At 46.4% G+C, this 24661-nt stretch overlaps 3 protein-coding genes across 3 annotated transcripts; all 3 read left to right on the top strand.

Annotated features, from left to right (window-relative positions):
- The first annotated feature begins 3495 nt into the window (after positions 1-3495).
- On the top strand, positions 3496-4636 carry HOXD12 (homeobox D12). Its single transcript, XM_014880146.2, has 2 exons — positions 3496-4057; positions 4398-4636. The coding sequence occupies exons 1-2, from the start codon at positions 3496-3498 to the stop codon at positions 4634-4636; spliced, it is 801 nt and encodes a 266-aa protein (XP_014735632.1).
- A 6207-nt stretch (positions 4637-10843) lies between these two features.
- Positions 10844-12259, top strand: HOXD11 (homeobox D11). The gene is made up of 2 exons (XM_014880132.2): positions 10844-11450; positions 12024-12259. The coding sequence occupies exons 1-2, from the start codon at positions 10844-10846 to the stop codon at positions 12257-12259; spliced, it is 843 nt and encodes a 280-aa protein (XP_014735618.2).
- Positions 12260-20079: 7820 nt separating this feature from the next.
- On the top strand, positions 20080-23494 carry HOXD10 (homeobox D10). The gene is made up of 2 exons (XM_014880140.2): positions 20080-20849; positions 22248-23494. The coding sequence occupies exons 1-2, from the start codon at positions 20108-20110 to the stop codon at positions 22523-22525; spliced, it is 1020 nt and encodes a 339-aa protein (XP_014735626.1). The 5' UTR covers positions 20080-20107; the 3' UTR covers positions 22526-23494.
- Positions 23495-24661: the final 1167 nt, after the last annotated feature.

Genomic DNA, 24661 nt, shown 5'->3' with positions numbered 1-24661 from the left:
CATGGCGTTTGTTTTCCCTGAGCGGACGAAAAAAAGGCCATTTCTGAGCAGTTCAGATTTTATCGCAAAGCGCATTTTTGTTTAATTCTAGTACAAAAGGACACTTGTGGTGCTCATAATTTACGTGCCTGGAACGGCCCTCTCTGCTGATGCAACCTTGTTTTCGCCGAATGTTTTAAATTCTTGTCTTCTCCCCCTTGGCACCACCACTCACCCACACATACTGCCATTAATTCTATAGAGGTTTTTCCTCCCACCGAGTCTCCCTGCAGACGAACGGCCGGGCACTGCCAGAGCTGTTTTGTTTCCCGGCCGCGGAGCCATCGCGGGCTGTTCTCTTCCTCCTTCCAGGCTTAACCTTTGGCTTTGCCGGGCTCCGTGCTTTCAGAAGGCGCAGTTTGCCAAAGCCTCCTTCTCCGGGCAGAAGGAAACCCGAACTGTCTGGCAAATCGGTACCAGATGGAGAGGAGTCGCCTTTTAGTTTCGTAAGAACGTGCAGAATCATTAAGAAGCCAGCAGCTACAGGCAGGAGGAAGGTGAGGCGGACATCTGCCCCTCTACCTACCGGTTGAGAGCAAAAGGGTTTTCTAAGCCTGGAGCTGGGGCATTGGTGAGCCTTGTTCAAAACCTCCTTGGCCACAGCTTGGGCTCTTCAGGACATCAGTTTCACGTGGCCCCAGGGCCGGGGTGCAGCCGTGCAGCCCCCGCGGTAGCCGGCCACAGCCGCTCGTGTTTAGAGAAAAGGAAGTATGATGGTTCGTCTGAAATGTAGCGCACGTTATTGCAGATAATTAACATGTACCTCGACAAACCGAATTGCAAATGCACAGTGGCGCAATGATGCATTGCTCGGCTGCTGTCAGGCAGCCCTATTTCCCAGCCATGTCTGAGGCAATCCTGCCATCTCCTGGACAACCCCTGGCATAGGCAAGGGAAGCCTTCTCCTTGCTTCGGGAGCCGCGTTTCCGAGTGATAAATGAGTGAGGGAGGCTGATCGGTCACACGCAGAGCACCCTTCGTCTGTAAACTGGAAGACTATGCCAGTGAAATTATAGAGTGTGGTCAGCTCTGATGTCCAGGCCTGTCCGGACGCCTATTTAAAAGCCAGAGGGAAAAAAAAAAAAAAAGAGCGGAAAAGAGGAAAGGAGCGTGTGAAAGCAGGCCTCCGGGTTGCCCTGTTCCTCAGTGGTGATATTTCCTGTATAGACACAGGCGGGGGGATACCCGCGGCATTAACACGCCGCCCCCAAACCAGCAGCCGGCTGTGGCTGGAAAAAGCAGCAGAAGCCCGTACGAGGCTCTCCTTCCACTCCACCCCGCTCCCCTCGGCTCCCAGGCCAGCCGCTTCTGGAACAAGATGTTTCTGTAAATGTTTTTTTTTTTCCCCATGTAGATTTAAACATTTTCCGTAACTGTGAGTGTCTCCAGCTATTTCAGGTTTTTATTATTTTCTCTTTTTTTTTTTTTTTTTTTTTTAATTAATTAGCAATTACAAATGAGTTGAATATTAATTGAAAGCTCTGTTTTCTCTAACCCCATAAAAGTTAGTTTGAAGTGTCACCTTTCTTTCCGGTAACTGGGAACTCACATCCATTCCTCGTGTTTATTGCAGACAAAAATATAGCCTTTGAACTGAATGTGCCTTTTCTCTTCCAAGAACCGAAAAACAGCTCTTTCGAAAAAGGCTATTATGAAAAAAAAATATTGCCCATCTTCTTCGGGAACACAAAGTTGGAATACAAGTCAGCTAATAAGAGGGAGATTCAATTGGCAGACATAATTCAAACAATCAAAATTAAAGGCAGTGGTCAGCAATATCCTCCAGCGGTGCTTGTGTGGTCCTGTGTGGTCTAGGAGAGAGCAATCATTTAAAGATTTTTTTTTCGGGGCAATGAAATTACTGCAGAATTTCCCTCCATTTCCCATTAAACAGAAAGATGAATTTGATTAGGAGAATGTCAAGAAGGGCAGTGTCTCTGATCTCGCCTTAGAAATAAAACCAAGATTAAAACTGTGATTAAGGGGATAATAACAGGGAAAATTAACCCTACCTGCTAACTAGGTTCAAGTTTTTAACGGAGGTAATGAAAGTGGGAAACTCCGGGCTTTAAGGCTTCGCTTGACGCCGGACTCAAGCACACCAAGGGAGATCTTCTCGGGAAAGAGGCCGAGGACAGAAACGCCCGGTCCGAGAGGCTGATCGGCCTCCAGAGTGTCCCTCGGATTTGTAGGGCGGTGGGGCAGGGAGCGGCCGGGAGCGCGGAGCTCGTGGGTACCCTGCTCCTTTCCGAGCCTTCCAGCTCCCTGCCAGTGTCTTTGGGTGCAGCACACGGGGCCCTGACTCTTCTCGAGAACCGCACGGTTTAGGAAAGGACACGAGCAATCTCCCGTGAGGATGCTCTCAGATATGATTTTAGTAACTCGGGGGTTGTGGGGAAATGAGAGAGATAACGGAATAAATGGTCTCTTGTTTGATCAATCAAAAATGTAAAAATATGTGTAACTCCCCAAAATAACACAGTAATAAAACAGTAAGGGATAATTTTCTTTTCAGGAGAGAAAAATTCCTCACACACAACCTGGGAGATGAGGCTGCCCCTCTGCCCGCTGCTGCGTTCACACCCTCTCTGCTGAAGAGCAGACCCTGGCATTTTCTTTCTTGAAGTCTTTCGATTTTTATTTATTTATTTATTTATTTAATCTCAGAGGATTGCTCAAATAATTCCGTGTTGTTGCTGTTGTTATTCTGTTTGTTGATGTTTGTTTGATTGTATTTCAAAGACAAAAGAGACTCCGGGTTTTAGAAGCCTAAAAGCGCTTCCAATTGAAGATGAAAGGCAAAAGGGGTAAAAAGGGGCAGACGTGCGGACCTAAGACAGTACTGGTCATTAGTGTGCCAGAACGACGATCCCGGTAATATCCGATCGATTAAGACTTTATTTGCACGCATATGCAGATGCATATGATGCAGTTAGGGGCAGAAGCACATACGTGTGCCTAAACATCCACATCTCGGAGACATCACAAGTTATTTCCAGTCTTCGGTGCTCACTCTTACCGTGGGTATCGTTCTGGCCCGGAGGGTGCTGCCAGCCGGGGGGCACCGCCAGCACGGCAGCTGCACCCGGGGCTGCCCTCTCCTCTCGGCAAATGTTTGTTTTCCTCTCATCTCTCCGCCGGCGCCGCAGCTCTGCCAACCCTCCCCGGCCACTTTTATAGAAGTGGAGACCATGATTTCCCCTCCCCCTTGCGAGCTCGATATTTTAATATTTCGAGTGTTATCATAAGACTTTTTAAAAGTGGGGGTGAAGAGAAAGAAAAAAAAAAGGGGGGGGAAGGGGGGGGACTCTGTGGCTCGGTCGCTGGAGGCGGTGCTGAAATTACCGGCTTTGAAGAACCTGTCTGCAAAGTTTCGTCCAATCGTTTCAGGCTTTCCGCTTATTCCCTGTTGTAACTAAATACCGCTGTAAGAACAGCTGAAGTCCTTTGTTGGAAATGTGTGATCGCAGTCTCTACAGATCTGGCTACGTTGGTTCTCTCTTGAATTTGCAATCTCCAGATTCCTTTTATTTTCCTAATTTGCGGGCTAATGGCAGTCAATTGGCGGCTCTGCCCACCATTTCCTACCCCCGGAGCTCGATCCCCTGGACTTGCTCAAGTTCGTGCGCAGCCCAGCCGCAGAGCCACGCGTTCGGCGGCGCGGCGCAGCCTTACCTCCCCGGCTCCGTTCCAATCAACATCAGCTCCAACGGCAACAAGGAATGCCTGGAAGACAACAATAAATATTACGCCCACGATACGAGCTCTAAACAAGAGGAGAGATGCAGGCAGAGGCAATCTTTTGCAAATGACCCAACTGTTACTCACACAGCCAACTTAAAGCCCGTAAAGTATGACCACTCGAGCCTGCAGAGAAGTTTGCATGGCTCGGCTACTCTTTTTGAAGTGAATTCCTGCAATTCAAGCTTAAAGGAGGACATCAAGAATCCCGTCAACTTGAACCTGACAGTTCAGCCCGCAGCAGTCCAGTCATGCCTCAGACCTTCAGTGCAGGATGGTATGCCTTAAATATCTCGCTTTAGTTAGAAGCGACCTAGCTATACGTTCTTTTTAAGAGATGTCTGTAATTACTTTGTAACCCTCTCTGTAACTCTTTCGGAGCAAAAATCGCTCAATCTGACTCCGAGGTTAGATAGAAATTGTGCTGTCAGATATGCTTTGCCCAGTTTTCTGACCTAGTTTCGCTCTGATATCTTGTGAGGTTTTTTGAGGTTGGTTTGAGGTTTGGGTTTTTGGGGGGGGTTTTCTTATTTAATTTTTTTTTTTTTTTTTTTTGCGTATTCCTATATTTGCATACGCAGACTTGATCCACTAAATTATCGACGTGTTTGTTGTAGGTTTGCCCTGGTGTCCCACCCAGGGGAGATCAAGAAAGAAACGGAAACCATACACGAAACAACAAATTGCTGAATTGGAAAATGAGTTTCTCCTCAATGAGTTTATTAACCGACAGAAGAGGAAAGAACTATCGAACAGACTGAATTTAAGCGATCAGCAAGTTAAAATTTGGTTTCAGAACCGGAGGATGAAAAAGAAAAGAGTAGTAATGCGAGAGCAGGCTCTTTCTATGTACTAGAGCAGAGTCCGCCCGTTCCTGCATGAACTTGTGCCCGGAGTGTTCACCCCTAGAGTAGAGCGTACGCGCCAGTGAAACGCGGGGAGTGCGTCTTTTTACCATTTAAACCAAGTTCTCGAAACGCGTAGGATCCCTGCGTAAATAGGCAAAGCTGAGTTCTTAGCCAAGATGAAGAAGACCAGCCGGACCAGCACGGAAACATGTATTATCAGCTTTTTACCTTTCTTTCTCCATTTATATAGATTTTCTCCTGCATCCTACCCTCTCTTTCCCCGGAGAACAACCGGTGCTAAACTAAGATCGATTTCTTTTATCTGTATGTAAACATCATTTTGCAGCAAAATAAAGGAATAACTCCTAGTAAAGACGTCAGCTCTGTGAGTCCCGGCCGCTCCCTTCATCTGCTGCCCTGCACGCCAGGGCGAGCCTGCGGCGCCGGCTTGTTTTGTGGTTTGGAGTAACCTGCTCGAGCAGCGATGGGGAAAGTGGTTAGCAAATAAACCTTTTTCTTTAGTATTTTTTATTTTTTTCCCCCTTTCCACCCTCCCCCTGCCAGCCCCCGGAGCCGCAGATCCGACCGCAGCCCGGCGGAGAGCGCACGTGACACCCGCGCAAGGCCCGCGCGTAACCTGAGCGCGGCTCAGCGGCGGCCACCCGGCCCCGCTCCACTGCCCTCCGCCCGCCCCGACGGCACAGCACGGCCGGGAGGCCTCTGTGTGCCCGGGCAGCGGGCAGGGCTGCTCCACGGGCAATGCCGAGAGGTTCCTCTCCCTGGAAAAAGCGCCCCTCCGCCCCTCGCCGTGCGCCTGCCGCCTCCCGGGAGTCCCGCGGCGGCGCAGGGGCCGCGGAGTCGGGCGCCGGTGCCTCCCCAGGTGGCCGGGCCGGGCCCTGCCCTTCCTGCGCTCCTGACTTTGGCCTTGTCCAAGCGCTGCCCCAACAGGCGAAAGGCAGCGGGCGGTGCCGGGGCAGAGGCCCAGGCTCGGAGGGGCTGGGGGGAGGCTGGGGCCCACGTCTCACCCCGAGGTGCTGCAGGCGCAGGAGTCGGAACAACATGGAGGTTTTGGTGGGACTGATTGTTTCACCAATCCGTCTCCATGGCCGTTTCTACAGAGATTTTTATGAGGGAAAAGTGAGAACCGGTTCGGGGTTTTGCCCAGATCTAAACCTCAGAGGATAACCCAACCAGAGGGGCTGGTAGAAGTGTCTAAGCCGTTTGATCACTGTTTTGGGACGAGAATGAGATCGATTTTCCCCGCATCTTGATGAGAGGCTTTTTCTGCCGAGAGCTGCTGGCCTCTGCAACACCAGAGCAGTCAGACCGTCCAGAGCTCTAGGGCCTGAGGAAACTACTTATTGCCCTTAGTCTGATACCTCAGAATATGAATTCTAAAACAAAAATCTCACTGATTTTTAGGTCCGTATTAGAATGTCTTTTGGCTGAAATTTCCACTTAAGTCATAATTTCTCAACGAAGTGCGTTTCCACGCCTCCCAACAGTAATAATAATTAGGCTGGCAGAGGCTGCCTTATTTTCTGGCAAGTAAAATAGGCTCAGATATGGTTGTTCGTGGCGAATACATAAAGTCTAAACAACCGCAAGGAACGGCACAAAGCTGCTACCTACTTACGGGACTATAGCCTTCCCGAAGGCAATAAACTCATTATTTCATAAAGAATCATATTTGAACTTCGCTCCTACTCACTCCTGTGCTTGCAAGTACTGCTCGAGAGGGCACGGTAGTCCAGATGAATTTGGAGATAAATCCCGGGTTCCTAGGCAGGCAGAGATGTAGCCATTTTCCCGAAAGCTTTCCAGGGAGCCCCAAAGGTAACGCTTGGGTGGTGTTTCGGGGGGAGAAGGAAAACCAGCCCAAAGCATTTGTCGCCACTCTTACAGCCCGCATTGCCCAATGCAGACAAAACCCTACCTCGTTCATGGCGGGGTGGCTGCCAGTAGGAAGGCAGGGACGAAGCCTCGCCGGGTGACAGCTCCCCGGGGCCAAGGGATGCACACCTAGCCATCCACAGCCACAGGAACCACTCCTGGGTCCCTCCAAATCTTCGATATGTTCAGCCCCTGTGCTGGGAGTTGACGCATTGCGGACAATGGGGGTCTCTTCATCCAGTGGCATTCCCTAATTAAAAAAACTAGGAGCAACCCCAACGATGCAAGCCAGGAGAAAAGCAAAAACCAGATAAAGTCCCTTTTCTTACCCTCTCCTGAAATACTACTCAGACGCCTACCGTCCTTGAGAAATTGACCCATTGCACTGTTCTTCCCTATCTTAGTCCTCCCCAGTGCAACCCGTCCCTTTATTACATGGGTGATGTGAAATCCGAAGAGGAACCTCGGGTGAGAATATGCGAAAGGCAATATATTATTTATTAAACGCATCTGATCCACGATGATGGCTTATTGTGAAGCTCCTAGTCTAAATCGCCTTCGGAAAGAGAAAAGACAGAGGAGGTAGGATCTAAATTGCGATTTGTTGACAAAGTCTGTGTATTATGTATCTTTATGTATCTTTGTGTGTGCCTGTGTATCTATAGATGCACTCATTTATTTCAGCAGTGCCCGTTGTGCGTAACCGTGTGTGCACACTCGGGCGTACGTGTTTGTGCATCTCATACTGTGCACAGACACATCGGCGGTAGAAAATGGTGCATGATTTCACGTTTGCCCATACTCCAGGTTTCATCCCTTCCTCTGAAGCGGTGGGCGAGGACAGTGGTTCGGGCGTGGGGAGGCACACACGCGTGGCAGAGCTGCAGGCGCGGGGCGCGCCCTGCCTGTGCGGCTCTGCCTGTGCACACCCACCCGAGCTGTCCCCTGGGCACATGTGTGCACAAGCGTGTGCGACACGCCGGCTGGGTGCGCAGGAGATGCACCCGAGTGAGGTGGATGTGCTCCACGCCCTTCGACTGGATTATTTCGGGTGTTTTATCAGGTGCCCCCTGTACCAGCTTTGCGGGTGTATGTGGAGGGATGGAGCAGCGGGCACACGCTTGCTGCGCCCACGCCCGCGTCCCTCCGCAGCATGCAGGCGACGGTTCATCCCTTTATTTACTCAAACATAAACATCTTTGCATTTTCACGGCAGCCTAAACGTGATAAAGCCCTTCGAGGAGGCTCTCCATTCCTCCTCTTTTGATAAGGCTGCAAACGCAACTTGGTTTGTTGGGAATGGCTCTGGATGCCTTTGTGCTTCCTAAAAGAGCATAAATAATTAAAGTTTGGCAGAGAGGAAAAGCTTTCTTGCAGAACTGTAGTGGCAATAAATGAAATGACTCAGAATCTCTTCTCCAGTCGGTTTTTACGAGAGCTGCCAGACAGTGTCTGTTCACGTTCTCCAGATACTAGGGGCGCCATAACAAAGTTAAGGTCAAGTTAGTGTCTTATCTTGGGTGGCACAAAAATACCGCATCTTCTCCAGCCGGACCGGGTATATTTTTAAGCCCAAACGTTACGCAAGTCTCTTTAATTTCCACGGAGAGTATTTGGAAATGTCTCTTGGACCTGAATACTTGGTGATTCCAGGCAACGATTGCAGATGTTACAAGACGCCTAACGGTAAAGTATTCGCCTGACTGTGTACATGATGTGCATTTATGTTTCGATGCTATTTAATCTGCGTAAGGGAAAAAGGAAAAGGAAAGAAAGGGGAGAGCGTGTGTGTGGGGGGGTGTTATTGTAATGTTCAGAGCTGGGCTGGGACGGACCCCAGGGTGAAAACGCTCTGGCAGGCAGGGACCCCCAGCTCTGCCTTATTCCAGCGGGGTCTCTGCTGCGATATTGGTCTCACAGTTTCCAATTTAGATCGTTTCTTAAAGAACTAAGAGGGCTTTCGTACTAACAAATCGTCGCCATGTCTTTGAACTTGAATTAGTTGAAACCGGTTGGCTCCTGCGCCAAAATTTAATCGATGCTAGGCTTGTTGCATCGAAAAGAAGGTGAAAGATTCTGGCTAAGGCGCAATTAGTTGTTTGAACGGTAAAAAAAATGAAGCTCCATAGGTTTCCAGAACCATCTCTCTTGACGAGATAGGCGATCAGAAACCTTGGGGGGGAGCAAAATCCAAACGGAGCCCTGCCCTGCTTTGCTGCAAGGTCCAGGGTAATTAGTGACACAGGAGCCATTTTAACTGCGCAGACATAATTTTTGGGAGGTTGTTTTTTCTGTTGCAGCAGAACCGAGAGGGCTCGAAAGCCTATGAAGGGAGGGAATGGTGGTTCTGTGCTTTGATTTCTAGTGATAACTTGCAACTTGCAAGAGTCTATCTGCTGGGAGCAATGTGTGGCGTTTGAGGTGTTTTGCGAGTGAGGAACCAAAGCAAAAAAATAACAAAAAACAAACCAACTGTACAAAGAAAAGAGAAAAGGACAGAAAGAGGCGGCGGTGGGAGGATGTTAGAATGAGCTCCATAATATCTGCCTGGCTTTGGTCTTTGTATTTTTAGAGAGGGCTAGCTGGACTGCGGCATGGAAGCCCCTTGGGTAGTCCTCGACTGCTCTGGGGAGCCAGGGGATGCAGGAGGGGCCGTGCCGGTGGCGGTGGGGCGGGGGGCAGGGTGCGGGGCGCAGCCCGGGCTGCGGGGCTCCCGCCCCCGGATCCTCTCCGCATCGCGTAGCCGGGGGCGAGCAGGAGGCTCCTGTAGCAGCGGAGCCGAGTCCTCAGCGGGCACGGCCGCCTCGAGGAGCTGGGGAGCCCAGGGGCCGTCTCCCCGCTTGCCCAAAGCGCTGTGGGGCCGTTCCCCACCTGCCGGGCTCTCTGCTTGCTATGGGACCTGGAGGCTGCCTTTGTGAAGGTGATATGGGGCCTGTCGATTTGCCGGAGCCTCCTCCCGGGGATTGCTGGGGTGTCCGGAGGCGGCCGTGCTCGGCCTGGGGAGCTCGCCCAGATATCGGGCTTATTTGGAGAGCGACATGTGGTGGAACTAACCTGGCTATGCTGTACAGTGGCGGAAAAAAACCATTCCCATAGAGAGCTGGCAAATGTTTCTGGAATGAGGAATTGGTCGAGTATAGGGCTACTGCTGGCGTGTATTCGTTATTCTCCACTCTTTTCAGCCTTTGCGGCCCTGTTTGTGCTTGCCTGTATAAAATCATATTTCAAGGAAAAAAGGAAAATTGGCAAAAATGAGCCCTCGAAGGCAGGGCGGGAGCGGGGCTGGCGGCTGCTGTGCGTGTCGCCTGCTCTCGAGACTTGCTTTTCCCTTCCAATGAAAATGAACATTTTGGTGGGAGTTGGAGGCAGGGGAACAGAGGTCACTTTGTCTGCTGCTCTGCTTCCCAAGGAAACCGTGCTTGGTGGACTTCTTTTCCTGCCATAGCCCTCTGCTTTAGAGAGAGCCCGAAAGTATCTCCCTTTCGTAAATCCGGCTGCTGAGATATGTTCTGTTTGCGTATTTCTCATTTCAGTTTGGCGCCCTGACACAAGTGCGCAGTGTTTGGGCTTATAAGAGAGGGAAAACGAGGTGATCGAAACTCAGTCTTTGAATTTCGTGACCGGTTTTGATGCCAACTGTGGATTGCAGGAGCCGGGCGGGCAGATCCGGTCGTACACTCCAATGTGTGAATGGGACTTGGCTTTCCTGAGTGAACCATCACCCACCCGCTCATCATCTGCTTGAGCGGCGGCCGGAGAGTATCGCTCCCTCTAAGGAGGAAGCGATCACGTTTCCGAGCCGGGGGTGCCCGTCCGTGAGCCCCCAAGCCTCGCTCCGGGGGCTGCGTTCCCCGCCGGTGGCAGTGCTCCCCCCTCGCTGCCCGGGAGGCCGGGCGGAGATGCGGGCGGGGGGCTGTGCGCCGTGGGGCTCCGCGCCGGGCTCCGGCGGTGGGCAGGCGCCTGCCCGGGCGGCGCGGCCCCAGGTGATCCGCACCACCTACGTGCATCTCACATCGCCTGGTGAAAGGATGAGACTTAAAACCGGCTATATTTGTACAAACGGCGCGCTCGCCTCCCCGTGCTGGGAGGGCTCTTTGGAGAGATTTTAGGAGCCTTTCCGAGGGGCTGATATAGATATAAGGACATTTCTACATCGCGTCACGTGACATAATTACCACTAGAATCAATCAAGATGAATTGCACGTCAGCACACGGTGGGGATTTTTTCTTAGTTGATCCTGTCCAAACCCTCTTGTGCAATAGATGGATCTTGTTCAATGCATTGAAGCCTCCTGGTTGCTTGCAATCGCAAAAAGGAAGACATGACTGAGTTTGACGATTGCAGTCACGGCACATCCAATATGTATCTGCCAGGGTGCGCCTATTACGTCTCACCCTCAGATTTCTCGACGAAACCCTCTTTTTTGTCTCAATCGTCGTCCTGTCAAATGACTTTTCCTTATTCTTCTAATTTACCTCATGTTCAACCTGTGCGCGAAGTAGCATTCAGGGAATACGGATTAGAGCGCAGCAAATGGCAGTATAGGGGCAGTTATGCTCCTTATTACTCAGCTGAAGAGGTGATGCACAGAGACTTTCTGCAGCCTGCGAACAGGAGGACGGAAATGTTGTTCAAAACGGACCCTGTCTGCGGCCACCACGGACCGTCTCCCGCCGCCTCCAACTTCTACAGCTCGGTGGGGAGGAACGGCATCCTGCCGCAAGGCTTCGACCAGTTTTACGAGACAGCCCCCGGACCCCCGTACCAGCAGCACTCCGAGAGCGAGGGGGACGCGGAGAAGGGCGACTTGAAAGCCCAGAACAGCACTTGTAGTAAAACACCTTCCAGCCAGGAGAAGAAAGTGACACCAGCAAACAGCGCTGATTCCCCTTCTGGTGAGGCTGTTGCAGAGAAGAGCAACAGTTCAGGTAGGTATCAGTAGTAAATTGGGGGCAAGAGTACAAGGCCAACACTTTGTCAAGCCGCATTTTATGTGCAATTTTATAAGCATCCAAAGGATTTTATATATCCTATAAGATTTCCTTTACCGTTGTAAAGCGTGTTTACGATAGGAAACCAATTTAGGTGGGCTTAAGGTATTCTTGGAAGAGGATATTAATTGTTATTAAATTGTTGATTCATCGGGGGGAGATGGAGAGATTTCACAGGTAGTGCTCAGAGCTGCCTTCGGTTTAGAACTTAAGATCTTCGTTTGTTTGGGGCGGGGGGTGTGTGTGAGAGGAGTTTGAGAAACTTGGAATTTTTCCAGCCCATTTAAATATCTCTCTGTATTGCTCGAAGAGCTCTCTTTTAAGGAGAAGTTGGGAAATATTAGCTTTTTTTGCTAAGTCACCCGGAGATTATAAGCGTCAGGAATATTTTTTGAAGTGCTAGAGGGCTTCTTTCCAGGCAATGGGATATTATCAAAGTGTCTGATCAAATCCTAGCTGAGCATGTTCGTAGCAACAGCGTAAATCAGTTTCTTCTCTCTTGAATTTCAGCAATTCCCCAGCGATCAAGGAAAAAGAGGTGCCCCTATACCAAATATCAGATAAGAGAACTGGAACGGGAATTTTTCTTCAACGTGTACATAAACAAAGAGAAGAGACTGCAGCTGTCCAGAATGCTCAACCTCACTGACCGGCAAGTTAAAATCTGGTTCCAGAATCGAAGGATGAAGGAAAAGAAACTGAACAGAGATCGACTCCAATATTTCACAGGGAATCCCTTGTTTTGAAAAAAAAAAAAAAAAAAAAAAAAAAAAAAAAAAAAGAAAAAGAAAAAGAAAAAAAAAAGAAAATAAAAGAAAGGAAAAAAATAAAGGAAAAAGAAAAAATAAAAAGAAAAAAAGAAAACAAGACAACAGGAAGAAAGAAGAAAAACAATGAATATATCGGTCTCCCTGACCTACCATCTGAATGCAAAAGTTAATTTGTTTACTTGACACATCCACCCTGCGGAACTCAAAGTTTCATTTTCATGTGCAACTCCCCACACTGAATGGCCACTGGAGATTTCGGGGCTTGGCGGAGCAGATTCCTGATAAGGGGAAGCTAGGGTAAATCCAACTGTCCACTCTCGAGTGTTTTTCGCCAAAGGTGCTTTTTTTTTTCCTCTCCCACAGTACCAGCAATGGACCTGCAGTGTGTCTGGTAGTTGTTGCTTACAATTCATTGAGTTCGGGGGGGGCTCTGTCGTTGCTTTTGAGCTAGGGTAACACTTTCCTCCCTTTTAAGTGAATGCGGTTTATTTAAGAGATGGTAAATGTACGCTCGCTATATATAAAGTATATATATATATGTTTCTATTGTCATCCAAAAGCATGGGCCACTGTCTTTTTCATGTGAATAAATGGTTTCTAGTAAAGTTAAGGTTATAACTTCCGTGCACTGTATGGATTTCCATCTCCGAAGGATCCTAGCGTTTTCCGGGTTAGAGCCAAGTTCAGTTAAATAATAACGTGAGGAAGTCTAGTCGGGTTATTTTAAAAGCATTTTAATTAAGTAATAGTTCAGATGCCTAATGCTCCCTTTGTAGGTATGCGTACCTTCCCCGCTCGCTGTGAGACAGAGCCAACATGGCTGTCTGCAGACCATCACTTCTGATGGTGCTACCATTACTATAAACAACGAAAAAGGCTTTTCGTTTAACTGCTCAGGCTCCAAATAAGCCCAGAATCCCCAACGTCAATGACTGTTTACTCGTTAGTGAAGAGCAAGGCAGAAAGACCGAGAGCTCCGAGCGAGTCAAACAAGAGGGAGCTATAAACAATTGGCACTAGTTGGGGGAAAAAAAAAAAAAAAAGAAAGAAAGAAAAAAAAAAAGGAAAAAAAAAAGAAAAGAAAATGGAAGAAAAGGGAAAAAAAAAAAAAAAAAGGAAAGAAAAAAAATAAAAACCCACCCCAAACCATAACCGCCCCCAACACTTTTGGGAGCAGAGGGGTGGTTCTCTGCAATGTGATTGCCGGGCAGGGCGAGCGGAGCGCGGCGCTGGCGGGAGCGGAGCTGAGCGCGCTGCCGGCCGCGGCGGGCCCCGCCGGGGGCCGGCACCCGGAGGAGATCCGCTCCGCTCCTCGCCGCTTTATCTTGCGTGACCTGGCTGGGCTGTTTACAAAACCTTGAACTGTCTAGACAACACCATAAAACGCGAGGTTCTAAACAGCTTAATTGGGTTATATTATACACCTTCTGGTGGGCGAAAAAGAGATTTCCGCAATGTGCAATAAAGGCGACGAGTGAGAAAAGAATTTGCCTTTTCTGAATAGGACGAGGTGGCTCTCGCTACGCTCGCAGGCAGGGAAGGCAAAAGTGCCAACTAAGTCAGGAAAAGACGGAGAATTCAAAAAATAGAGAAATAGAAGAGGAGGGAGGCATGACTAAAAAAAAATTTTTTTAAACACTTTAGCAAGAAAAACATAAGTGTATGCCTTTGAACTTCCAAAATGTCAAGGTCATCACCTTTAACCTTTCTGAATAATTAGGCGCCTTAAGGTTCCTCTGTTATTTTCAACCACCACCCACTCTCTCTCTGTCTCACTCTCTCCCTCCCTCACTCGCTCTCTCTCACACACACGCACAGCCACACACACACATTTTACCGCATAGCTGGCCATATTAGCAAATGCATCATAACGCAAAGAAAATCCCGGCTGGGTCGAGGTGAGCTCTCGGCGTCGTGCAGTGAGCGTGCCCTGCTCCAGTCCCTGCCAGCTGGAGCACAGGGGGCTCCTCACTTCCCTCTTTCTCTTCCGCGCCCTGGGAATTCGACCCAAAAATATTTTTCCTTTTTGTCTTTTTCTTTTTTTTTCTTTAGTTCATGAGAAAAAGAGGGGTTTGCCTAGAAAAACATTTGTTTTTAAGTAGAAAATGTTTCGTAATGTAGGGAGAAAGACGATGTTTCTATGCAATTTCCCCACAAAGCCCATTAATTAGAAATGCGCGAATTCGCGGGGAATTCCTCACGGCATTTTGCCTGACCTTAGAGCAAAATTCTCGCGTGTCTCCCGATCCTTAATCCACAGGGCGAGAACGAGTCGTTTGGTTTTCTGTTCCCTGCAGTGCTTTAACAGTCTATCTCAGCGTATTAACACGCCTTCAAAATGCCGAAACACCTCAAAAGCGGGACGCGGAAACCGAAACACCGTGGCACTAATCTTGCATAAATGCTCAATGATAGCGGTGTTAAGTTTCTATTTAAAAAGAAAGGAAGAAACCCATGACTGAGAACAAATTGAGCTGAGGAGAAAGACCTGGAGAGGAGAAAATTCCCGGTGTCTGGCGGGCAGCGGCCACAGGAGGGCGCGCCCAGGCGCTGCAATGCCGCAGCCTCTGGTGCTCCAGTCTCTTTTCCCCCTAATAATAATTCCACTGCTAATAAAATATCTAATATATAAGTAACGATAAGATTTCAGGGCCTTCCAAATGAGAAAATAAAGCATCAAAAAGATTTATTAAACAAATAACCCATAACCGTGACGTGCTGGAGAAATATGCCACTTTAAAAGAATTTTTTTTTTGCTCGTAATCTTTTATAATGCATCCGAGCTTTAAAAAAAATCCCATAATTTTAAGAAAGTAAAAAAAATCAAACCCCAAAGATATTCAGAATTCGTTCCCTAGAACGAAAATCTATCTACTTCTTTAAGGACAGCCTTAACGCTAGTAGAACAAAAGTAATATAAAAAAAATGCATTTCCACAATTTATCTTTGATTCTTACTCGAGAATTTTCTTAAATAAACATCTAGATACAGAAAACGTAATGTTAAAAACGTATTTTATTTAAAGGCGAGATTAATATTAGCTCCTGAGAGTGCTTGTTTTTAAAAGAATGACAGAGACTAAAGAGAAAAGGAGATATTTTTAATAACCTAACATCACCTTGCCAAGGCATTGCTGAATGAAGTCCCTCTCTTTAAAAGTGCTATGGAGATCTATTAAAATGAAAGTAGAGCTTACAGAATTAAAGTGAATCTTATGAATTTTTTGGACGTTCTCCAGCAGCCGAGCATGTTCTGTCTTTCTGAAATTTTTTAAAATGCTTGCTTTATCTATTTTTTCCTTCCAGTGTGCATTTCTGGTCAGAACCTGGGGAAAGAAAGGGTTTCGCTGCTTTCTGCTTATTTGCAGAATTCATCGAAATCTATTTCATGTTGGCTTAGCCATATTCCGCATTTTTTAAAGCCCAGTCTCTTGCGAACGCATTTGTTGGCACTTTGTCTGCTGGATAGTTGGTGTGGATAGTTGGTGTGTGGTTTATTTTTCTTTTCTTTCTTTCTTATTTTTTTCTTTCTTTTTTTTTTTTTTTTTTTTTTTTTTTTTTTTTTTTTTAAGAAGTTCATTGTTAACACTTTCCTAGAAATAGCCTTTCCGTCGGTAATAAAATGGCATTGTACAATCCAAAATCCTTGGGATCCCTGACGCCAGAGGTAGCCCTTGCAGACAGAGCCGTATCCCGGAGGAAAATGCCCCGGTGTCTCGGTGGACACACACTTTCCTAGGGGAAAATGTTTAGCGAAGATTTTGTGTATGTTTATCTTGGCATGAGAGGGCTCCTTGCGAGAGCCCACACCAACCCCGAGCCCATTAGGCTTAATAAGAGGTGCTTTAGCCCCTCGCAATTATAGTGAGGCCGAACTCAGAGAATGTGAACGGGTGATGGGAACCAGGGTGCGCTGTTAATTTTGGAAAATTGTATCTATACACCAGAACATAGAAATGCCGCTATATTTTTTTTTATTGTGTAAACGTGATGATTCTGTGAGAGTCTGTAACCTCTTCTATTTTTCCTTTTTACCCCTTTCTCAGTTAAATTCCTCTAGATAGAAAAGATTGTGAGCTATTTCCAAATGTCTCTGGGCTTGTCCTTTACATAGAACGAAAAGGGCATTTGTTTATTTTCTGATTAAAATATAAATGCGGCAGGAATATGCCGAAAGATAAATGTGCAGCACAAATATCGAGGCTGAAGGCTGCCAATATACACGCTAAAAACTCATCACACTCAGGCACTTTTGTGTCCACAAAAATATGGAAATACAATAGGAGAAGGGCTGGGGCTTAGGGCGAAGCTGAGCGTACGGTCAGTGCTACTGTGAGATCCTTGCGCTCAGAAATAAGACCTTTGAAGAAAAGACCAGCGTGCTATTTTGTTTATTTTATAGGCTTTCATATTTAGGAGAAAACATTGTGTCATCAGTATGCCGTCTCTGTCCCCTAACCTCGGTCAAAAAAATCTAGAGAATCTGAGCCCTCAGCCCAGACGCTGACTCTTTCTATGAAAATACGGCACATAGAAATCTGGGCAACGTGACAGTTGCTTTAATAAAATAAAAAGGGCACAATATCGTAGCCAATTTTTTTATTCTTATATAAAATTTTCTTCAATGTCTCTGCAATATAACAGCGTGGCAGAAAATATACAGTCCGCGCGTTTAAGGACACCCTAAATAAAATGGTGAAATCAAGTAAATCAAAGGAAATTTACTAAAAGCTTCCTGGGTTCCAGCCTATTTTAAAAATAAGACATTTCTCGCAATACTTTTGTTACTGAAGGCATCTGCAAAATATCTAGCTTCTTTCGTACCCCTCTCCCATCCCCCTCACATAATGAGACACAAACAGAGCAAATTGCAACTATGAGAATGCTCGGCACAGCCGAGACAAAAACATAATCATATCACCAGTAATAAGGTTCAGGGAGATAAGGCAGTGAAAATTAAGCCCTGCTGCCACGTCTGGTAACCTCCAGTTTTTAGCCCTGACATTTGCTAGAGGAGAAAACTGTAATGTCCACCTATGCTTTATTACAAACAGTAATTTACATCTGCATGGACCCATTGGTTGGGGCATTTTTTCACCCTCGTTCGGAAAAATATGGGGCTCTGAGAGCAAAACCTTTATATTAATGTAGATTGTATATCTCATTTATTGCACAATATTGATTTATTTATTAATGTTAATTACTTTATTCCATTTTAATATGATTTAAAACAATAGTGACATTAAATGCCCAGAGCCTAAGTCCCCAGTTCCCCAATGGCTCTCGCATGTTTATTCAACTTCTATTTACATCAAACTTAAACTTTCTACTGTTCATTTTCAATAAAAAATTGCTGCCCGTTTTTAAGCCCCTCATGATTTACCGTGAGTGAAGGGTCTTATGGAGCCGTTTGCCAGTCCTGAACGCAATATTTAAATTATTATAATCACAACAATCATCTGAGTTTCCGTGTAGTGACATGCATGAAATTAATATTTTCAATTACAAAAAATCAAAGAGCCCTCATGTCTAATCAGGCGCCCAGAATTCAGCTCCTCCAGCAGCAGCAGCAGCAGCAGCAGCAACAGCAGCAGCAGCAGCGAGGCCGGCGTGGAAAGCAGCTCAGCATTTGCTTATTGTTTTAACTTTACTGTTAGGCGAAATCCGCCGCAAACCTCTGGGCTGATACTTTCAGCTGGGATATTTCTGGGACCCCTTTTCTTACAGTGTAAATAAAGATTATGAAAGAACCATTTGATGGGCATAAAATTCCTGATTAGATTTAATAGTCAAGTCTTAAACTGCGTCAAGAAAAATAGTATTTTGTTTCTTTAAACTCTGTGGGTTGTCCAGGCTGTTGTTGAAGAGGAGGAAATTGCTAGAAGGCGAGGGGGGGGACGCGGCGCTCGGAGGGAGCGTCGTGGGCTCTGCCGCGGCTTCTTCCCCGGCGCAGGCGAGTCTTAGCCATGGCTCTGATCATGATCTTACGTGGCCACCGCGCCGCAGCGCCCGGCGCTCGGCTCAGCCCGCGGCGCCGGCCAAGCGTGCCCGGGGAGGGCAGGGGCTGCGCCAGGCGCAGGGGATGCTGCCGAAAGAGCCTGCGAGCAGCGAATATTACGAAGGTAATATTTAAACTCTCCGGCAACCCAGGAGCTGGAGACTGCGGCTATAAAAGACACTGGCTCTTAACCTGACAATGATGTTGTATTTGAACAGCTGCGATAAGGTTTTAAAAGGTCTGTCTCATTGCCACCGCGAAATTTTAAATAGGCTTATTGTTTCCAGCAGTCTAAAGTGTACGGTAAAGTACAAAAACATCCAAACGCCAGGAAACAGAGGAAAATTCAAATCCACGCTGGTGGAAAACGCATGTTTGGAAGTGTGCGAAAGGCGCATTTAAATTTTTTAAAATCCTTTCACGTGCTGCCTGCTCTTGGGGATCTGAAAGGGTGTTTTGATGGTAGAAAGGCCCAAAATAAACAGGCGAATGAGTCCCAAACAAAAATTATCAACAAGTTCACTTTGTGTGGGTGAGGGTCCTTGACAACATTAGTCCCGCATAAGAAATACTCCACTTTGGAAAAAAAAAAAAAAAAAGGAAAAAAAAAAAAGAATGAGAAAGAAAGGAAAGTAAAACGATAAAGAGTAATAAACAGTTTCGACCGCCACTATTTAAAATGTAGTAGCTGCGGGTGCAAATACGGGTAAGGAGTGGGAGGAAAAACAATAAAACACGTTTAAAATGTTGGGACGGAAAACTGTGATCTGCCATGTAGACAGTTACTGTTGCCTTCTGTTGGTTGCTTTCTTTGCTGTTTGTTTGTTTTATAATACAGATGCATTTATCATTCTTATAAAAAAAAGACAGAGAAAGTTGCTTAAAGGAGTTAAAGGAGTTGCAGTGAGGATATGAGTTTCTGTATATTTTTTGATGAGCAATACTACAGAAGGAGAAATTACCCTTTTGATGCTTTCGGTTTGCAGGGCAAGTGAAAAACCCACTTTTTTTTTTTTTTTTTCCCCCTTCCCCAGGCGGTCGGGAGAGAGCATTGTAAAATAATTTTAGGAATGTAGCTTCCCTATAAAATTCGAGTTATGACAAAAGTCCACCTTTTAATATTTGACGATTTGTGTTAAAACAAAAATTGACCTTCTCGGTTAGCAGCTAGGAAAAAAATCAATAGTATAATTTTCAATAATTCATAACGCGAACGCCATTATGCTAAATCTTAACTATTAATCTTATCCTTTACAAAGTCTCGATTGATTTGTTAATAAAATATCTTCCCGTGCGCGGCAACAGAGGGTATAACTCTTGAAAAAGCTTCAGAAGCAAGAAAATTACCGAGTAGCCCGAGAATGTAGATGAGGGTTTTATTGATCGCCCCTGATTCTCCTTAATACGCATTAATAAATCCCGCAACCTTTTGTCCCCGCACTTGTCAGCGGCGGGGCTCTTACAGGAGCCATGGCGGGCGGGCGCGGTTTGGCGGCGCGGCGCGCCGGGGCTTGCGCGGGCGGGCGCGGAGGTTGCGCGGCGCGGGGGGGCGCGGGCCGGGCCGGTGCCGCAGCGCGGGCGGCGGGCGCGGCGCGGTGCGGTGCCGGCGCGGCGGCGCAGGGGGCGCTGTTGACCGCGGCGGGGCGCGGCGGGGCGGCGCGGCGGGGCGCGTCAGCGGCGGGGCGGCGGCGCGCGGGGCGGCGGGCGCTGCCATTGGCCCGCCTGTCATGTGGTCGCGCGGAGGCATCCGCAATTACACGGGAATGTTTTCCTAGAGATGTCAGCCTACAAAGGACACAATCTCTCTTCCTCAAATTCCGCCCCAAAATGTCCTTTCCCAACAGCTCTCCTGCCGCTAATACTTTTTTAGTAGATTCTCTCATCAGTGCGTGCAGGAGTGACAGTTTCTACTCCAACAGCGCCAGCATGTATATGCCACCTAGCACAGACATTGGGACGTATGGGATGCAAACCTGTGGACTCCTTCCGTCTCTGGCTAAGAGAGAAGTTAATCACCAAAATATGGGTATGAATGTACATCCTTATATACCTCAAGTAGACACTTGGACAGACCCGAACAGATCTTGTCGAATAGAGCAACCTGTTACACAGCAGGTCCCCACTTGTTCCTTCACTACAAATATTAAAGAAGAAAGCAATTGCTGCATGTATTCCGATAAGAGATCCAAACTCATTTCTGCAGACGTCCCTTCCTACCAGAGGCTGGTGTCTGAATCATGCCCCATTGAGAACCCCGAGGTTCCTGTCCCAGGATATTTTAGACTGAGCCAGACCTACGCCACTGGGAAAACCCAAGAGTACAATAATAGCCCTGAAACGAGTTCAACTGTAATGTTACAGTTAAACCCTCGCGGCAGCTCCAAACCGCAGATATCTGCTCAACTTCAGCTGGAAAAGAAAATGAATGAAAACCCGAACAACCAAGACAGCACCGCTAAAGTCTCTCAAGTGGAAAGTCCCGAGCCCAAGTCCACGTTGCAAGAGGAGCGGAGCTGTCTGCCCGAAGGCTCCGTGTCCAGCCCAGAAGTCCAGGAGAAGGAGAGTAAAGGTCTGTATTACCGAGTTTAAGCCGTGCCGTGGTGTAACTCCAACACGCCAGCACCATAAAGCACGCTCGAATATACTAACGAGCATCACAGCCATCACATTTAATGCTAAGGAGTATCGGGCTGCAGGTGCTGTCTCTCTGAAGATTTTGGCAGGCAAAAATGCTACACAAAACGGTCCAAAGATTTTCCGTAGAGATCTGCCTCTCCCGTGCACGCAGACAGCCTCTGTGATGCGGGGAATATAGCCGTGTGCTCCGTAATGCGCTGCAGCAGCCAAAAGCAGCCCCATACCTCTAAAAAAAAATGCAGGTCTGGAGGTTGTAAAATACGAGCAGCTCAACTTTTTTTCTCGTAGTATTTCGCCTTTTTTTTTTTTTTTTTTTTTTTTTTCCACTGAGCCTTGCTGCGGTTTGATTGCATTTAAAGTTAATTACGATCCTCTTAAAATAGGTGAGGAATAGGTACTAGCAGGCTGGGTAAAGTTGGAAAGAAATGCACAATGAAAGCAGCAGCCCGCTATCTGCCTGGTCCAAGGGTGGAATTTTTCAATGTGATGCTTTAGATAACCTTGGGTTGGTCTCCAAAAGTGCACCAGTATTTTGAAATGCTTTTGAAAGCTGAAAGTGGTGGCACTCTGATTTTATTTTCCCTTTTAAAGTGCACTAACGCCTTTCTTTCGAACGGCGTGTATCGAAGAATCCGAAAACGAGAAATTTTCTGCTATCAAAATGTACTTTGCAACCTCTAGGTCGATTTTTACCCTCTGTGTGCATTGATAATTTCTTTATCTGAATTATATTTAGTAGCTCAGGTCTAGCTTCATGTGGGGTAGATTTCTTTCTGGTGGGGAAAAGAAAACCTAAAAGAAAAATGAAAAAAAAAATCCAAGACAGGGGGTCGTAATTTCTTGTATATCATTTTGTCTGGGAAATGTCTATATCTGTTTATAGGTGTGCTTGTGTGATTCAGCTGATGTGTGTGGGGATGCTGCTTCAAAATACAGTGCGAGACTATTTTGTAATTGGAATATTTCCGTGGCAATTGTCGTGGGAGCCTGAGTCGGCCATGGCGAGGCTAGACCCGTTTAGATGTGTCCATGGGGCGGATGGCAGGTTAAATATTGTTGAAATGTTAAACGCCGGCCGAAAACTTGAGAGACCCTTGCTGGCCGGATCAGGAGAGCGGGGTGGCCGCAGGGCAGGGTGCCGTGCTGGGGACAGGCGAGCCCAGCCTGGCAGCAGGTCCCCTCACTGAGCCCACACCTCACCCGAGCGGTGTTTAATGCCCACATCCACCATATCTGCCAGACACTGCAGAGGAGGGGTCATGGCCAAGGGTACACTCTAACAGTCTGAGGTATTTTTGATTTTTTTTTTCTTCTTCTTTGATTTTGATAGAGGAAATCAAGTCTGATACTCCAACAAGCAATTGGCTAACTGCAAAGAGTGGCAGAAAGAAGAGGTGTCCTTATACTAAACACCAAACACTGGAATTAGAGAAAGAGTTCTTATTCAATATGTATCTCACTCGAGAGCGCCGTCTAGAGATCAGTAAGAGCGTAAACCTCACTGACAGGCAGGTCAAGATTTGGTTTCAAAACCGCAGAATGAAGCTCAAGAAGATGAGCAGGGAGAACCGAATCCGGGAACTGACCGCTAATCTGACCTTCTCTTAAACCCTAACCCCGGGGGGGGGCACCAGTGAGGAATGGGCACAGCACCACCACTTGATAAAGGCAGGAGAGACTCTGGCAAAACCCGGCATTTTCCAGTTTTGTTTTGTTTTGTTTTGTTTTCTGATAGAATGTGACTCTTCGTCCTTCTTTTAGCGCTGCAAGTGAATATGTATTACTATGATGAGTATATATAAAACCTAGCACGTGTAATTTATTTTTGTTCTCATCGTAATGCAGGGTAACTATTATTGAATATTATCATTTGGTCTTAACTTATTGGAACTGTCGAACATCCAAGCAATGTGACTTTTTCATGTTTTTACTAACAAAATGGTATTTATGTGGGGCTGTTACACGGGCCATAACATTTTGAGTACATTCAATACTTTCAGAAAAAGAGCGGGGGGAAACTGTGGGGGCGGGGGGAAAGAGAAGCACATTATAATGTAACTATCCTCTCAAATGAACTTAGAGATTGTCCTTCGTAAAATGGAATATCTCCTTCTTCTCCATTGTAGACATTTCCTTGTGGTGCATATGTGGAATAGTAGTCGTTCAGCAGCAAATTGTCCTTCTTGTGCATGTTCTGTTTGCATGTATAATGCAATAAACTCTGTAAACTACTGCGGTTCCTTTGGTTTTCTGCAAATGTTTAAAGCACGGATGCAGGTTGGTCTCCTGATCTTTCTCTATCAGAAACTTTTTGGACTGGTGTACCTTTTCTACCATATTCTGGTCTTTGTGTGTGTTTCTTTCTGCCTGGCATTCTTTCTTTCTTTTCCTCCATTTTTTTTCCCTTCCTTTTTTTTTTTTTTTTTCCCTAAGGGGTGGGGTGGAGACTGGGCCGGGAAATGATGTAAACCTAATTAATTTATAAATGTCTCTGTAAACAACTGATTAATTGATAAAATATTGTGTGATGTTCGCAGTCTGACAAACTGAATGCAAAAAAAAAAAAAAAAAAAAAAAAAAAAAACCCAAAAAAGGAAAGAAAAAAAGGGAGAGTATAAAAAATGTTGTAAAATATTATGACTTAAACTGGACATCCTCATCCAATCAACTCGTACAACTCGTAAATGGTAAGTGATAAAAAAAATCTTTCTACTACAAGCCGTCAGGAATATGTGTGTCATTTTATTTGATGTTCGTATGTTGATTTAAAAAATACCGCTCACTGCGTTCTTTCAATGTGCAGACTTTGATTTCGTGTCTTTGCTCCCTAAAAAAAAAAAAAAAAAAAAAAAGAAAAAAAAGAAAAAAAAAAGAAAAAAAAGAAAAAAGAAAAAAAAGAAGAAAAAAACAACAAAACCCCTCCATAATAAATGCAAAGCTGAGCATAACTAAATGTTAAGGAGCTCGGTTTTCGGTCGGCTCAACAGCTTTCAGAAGACCGTGGATGAAAAATATATTCCCTCAAAATATTCCCAGCATCTGGTGAGGTGGACTTTTTTTGAGCAGAAACCCTCCCAGGCGTGCTTGCAAAAGTACACCAGCCTCTTCAGACCCACTTTTGTCACCCTGCACCGTTCCTGTTTGCTCAGAGATAGTTTTATTTCGCGCAATTCCATTTTAGTAGCACACATCCAGCTAATGACGTTCACGACTCTTAACCCTTTCTGTACATAGCTGAAAAATGGTATTAGCAGGGCTCTGCGCTGGCAGCTGAGGAAGGGCGTGTGTGCTGAGAGCGGATGAATGCCCGTGTGAGCAGATATACTAAGTAGAACTGCAAATAGCTTGCAAATGAACATGACTTCAAACTGAAGTGCAAATACTTGGGCATACTTTCACCTTCAAACGGGTACTGGAAAAGTAGCATGGTTACTGTTCGCGCTGGGAAACCAGCTTGCTCACAATCAACGCCCATTTCTCCCCTGAGCTGTTTCTAAATCAAGAAATTAAACTCAAGATAGAGCCAATATTGTGCGACTTGGTGACAGATACTGCTTATAATGCTGTTGGTGGCATTCTGTTTGGTCTTTCGTCGCTGATATTTAATTTAAGCTAGTACTTCCTCATGTGCACATTTACTCATAGGGAAGAGGTTATATATTCCTCAAACCAAGGCATCATCATTTCGAAGCTGCAAGAGCCGCAAGCACCTAGGTACTTTGTGCTTGTTCCCGTTTCGAAAAC

The sequence above is a fragment of the Sturnus vulgaris genome, chromosome 7 (assembly GCF_052056855.1).
Source record: "Sturnus vulgaris isolate bStuVul1 chromosome 7, bStuVul1.hap1, whole genome shotgun sequence".
In the NCBI taxonomy this organism is placed as follows: domain Eukaryota; kingdom Metazoa; phylum Chordata; class Aves; order Passeriformes; family Sturnidae; genus Sturnus; species Sturnus vulgaris.
The sequence above is the reverse complement of the archived record's forward strand: the minus strand, read 5'-3'. Positions and strand labels throughout refer to the sequence as shown.